The sequence below is a fragment of the Plasmodium reichenowi genome, chromosome 8 (assembly GCF_001601855.1).
Source record: "Plasmodium reichenowi strain SY57 chromosome 8, whole genome shotgun sequence".
In the NCBI taxonomy this organism is placed as follows: Eukaryota; Apicomplexa; class Aconoidasida; order Haemosporida; family Plasmodiidae; genus Plasmodium; species Plasmodium reichenowi.
This window is the reverse complement of record NC_033653.1, coordinates 496,301-498,275: the sequence shown is the minus strand read 5'-3', so window position 1 is coordinate 498,275 and position 1,975 is coordinate 496,301. Positions and strand designations below refer to the sequence as shown.

Below are 1,975 nucleotides of genomic sequence, written 5' to 3'. Positions count from 1 at the left end.
TTTTTTTTTTTTTTTTTTTTTTTTTTTTTTTTTTTTTTTTTTTTTTTTTTTTTTTTTTTTTTTTTTTTTTTTTTTTTTTGCTTTTTTTTTTTAAAAAGTAAAAGAAAAAAAAGCTTAACGGAAGAAGAATGAATATGTTCACTAAGTAAATGAACATACATTGAAAGTATAAACTCGTATGTTATAAAATATGACGAATGTAAAGGATGTTAATAAGAATGACGATCATAATATATCATGTACTGATAAGAATAAAATGAAAAAGACTATTTCAGTAGAGATAGAAAAAGAGCATGATGAAAAAATAGATCTTCCCCTTAAAGGGGACAATATGGAAAATGAAAAGTATCAACAGAATGAACAAAATGATGGCAATCCAAAAAATGTCAAAAGTATGGAAGGACTAAAGAGTACTTATGAAAGAGGAGAATTTTTTCAAAAAAGAGAAAATGAGATATCTGAAGAAAATTATGTAACAACTTGTAATAAAAATGATATAAATGAAAAGAAGGAAATGAATTATTTCAAAAATAAAATCCATGATAATAATAATAATAATAATAATATTAATGTACACAATACTAGTACTAATAAAAATAATTCAGAAGGAACATACCAATTAGAGTGTAATAAGAACATATTCGAAAATAATTTATATAATAAAAATGAACAAGGAAATGTAAAGCTTAAGAAAGAAAATCCAACCTTTTTAGAAATTCAATTCAAGAAATCATTATTAGAGAATGAAAATATAAAACGTAATATATCGGCAAAGAATTTCTATATTATAGAAGAAGATATGCTTATTAATATTACTATAATATTAGATAGAATTATTGAACAATTAATTATATATTATAAAGAAAAAGATATAGACATAGATGAACAAATTGTACATTTTCAAAATGTATTTAAAGTATTATATAAATTATTAAGTAATATTAGTTTTCATCCAAATGAAGAAAAATATAAAACTATTAAATTAAGAAATATACAAGTAAAAAATACATTTTTAATTAATGATGATATATATAATTTAATTAAATTATTATTTGATATATTAAATTTTAATACTGATTATTCTTATATTAAACTAGGACAAGATTATGTGAATAAAATTAATGTAGATATAATTAATAATTCAGAAGGTACAGAATTTTTATGGAAATTTCACAAAGAATTTAATGATAAAGATGCTATCTTATTTGAATATGTTTTATCCTCAGTTAAAATAATAATGAATTCTCTAAATAAAGATATAACATATAAATATTCAAATTCAATCGAAAAAAATGAAACCAAAAAAAATTATCAATTAAATATAGACAAATATAACAGAACTGATAATTTAATTCAAGATCAAAAAAGAAGTTTAGAAAATTTATCAAATATAGCAAATCTTTCACTTAACAATAAAATTAATATTATTAATCAAAAAAAAAAAGAAGAACAACAAGCCCTAAGCGATATACGTAAGATACATAATGAAAGATACAAGGTTCATAAAACACACGGAGATAGTAATACAAATTTAATGGATACAAATAGAAATAAAAATATATATAATAAAAAAGAATATTTCAATAAAAAAAATGGGCACCTCAACAAAAATAATACACATAGTATGTACAATAATAATAAAAGTTATGATAATGAATATGATGATAGTGATAATTCGAATGATAGAAAGAATTTTAAAAATGGAAAAAAAAAAATAAAGCATTTTTTTAAAAACTTTTTTAAAAAAAATTAATTTATTTTCATATAAAAATTATATATAACATAATATAATATAATATAATAATCATATGATTATTATATCGTTCTTATTTTGTTTAATTATTTTATATTATATGTTTTAATTTATTATTATATTATTTTAATAAATTCTTTTTTTTTTTTTTTTTTTTTTTTTTTTTTTTTTTTATTTTTTGTTTTCGCTTTTTTTTTTTTTATTTTTTTTTTTTTCACCTTT

The 1,975-nt window shown here is 17.9% G+C and overlaps 1 protein-coding gene across 1 annotated transcript; it reads left to right on the top strand.

The window, feature by feature from the left end:
• Positions 1–190: 190 nt before the first annotated feature.
• PRSY57_0812900 (hypothetical protein) lies at positions 191–1,753 on the top strand (the record flags this gene model as incomplete). The annotated part of the gene is made up of 1 exon (XM_012907068.2): positions 191–1,753. One exon carries the CDS (start codon positions 191–193, stop codon positions 1,751–1,753), a length of 1,563 nt encoding a protein of 520 aa, XP_012762522.2.
• Positions 1,754–1,975: the final 222 nt, after the last annotated feature.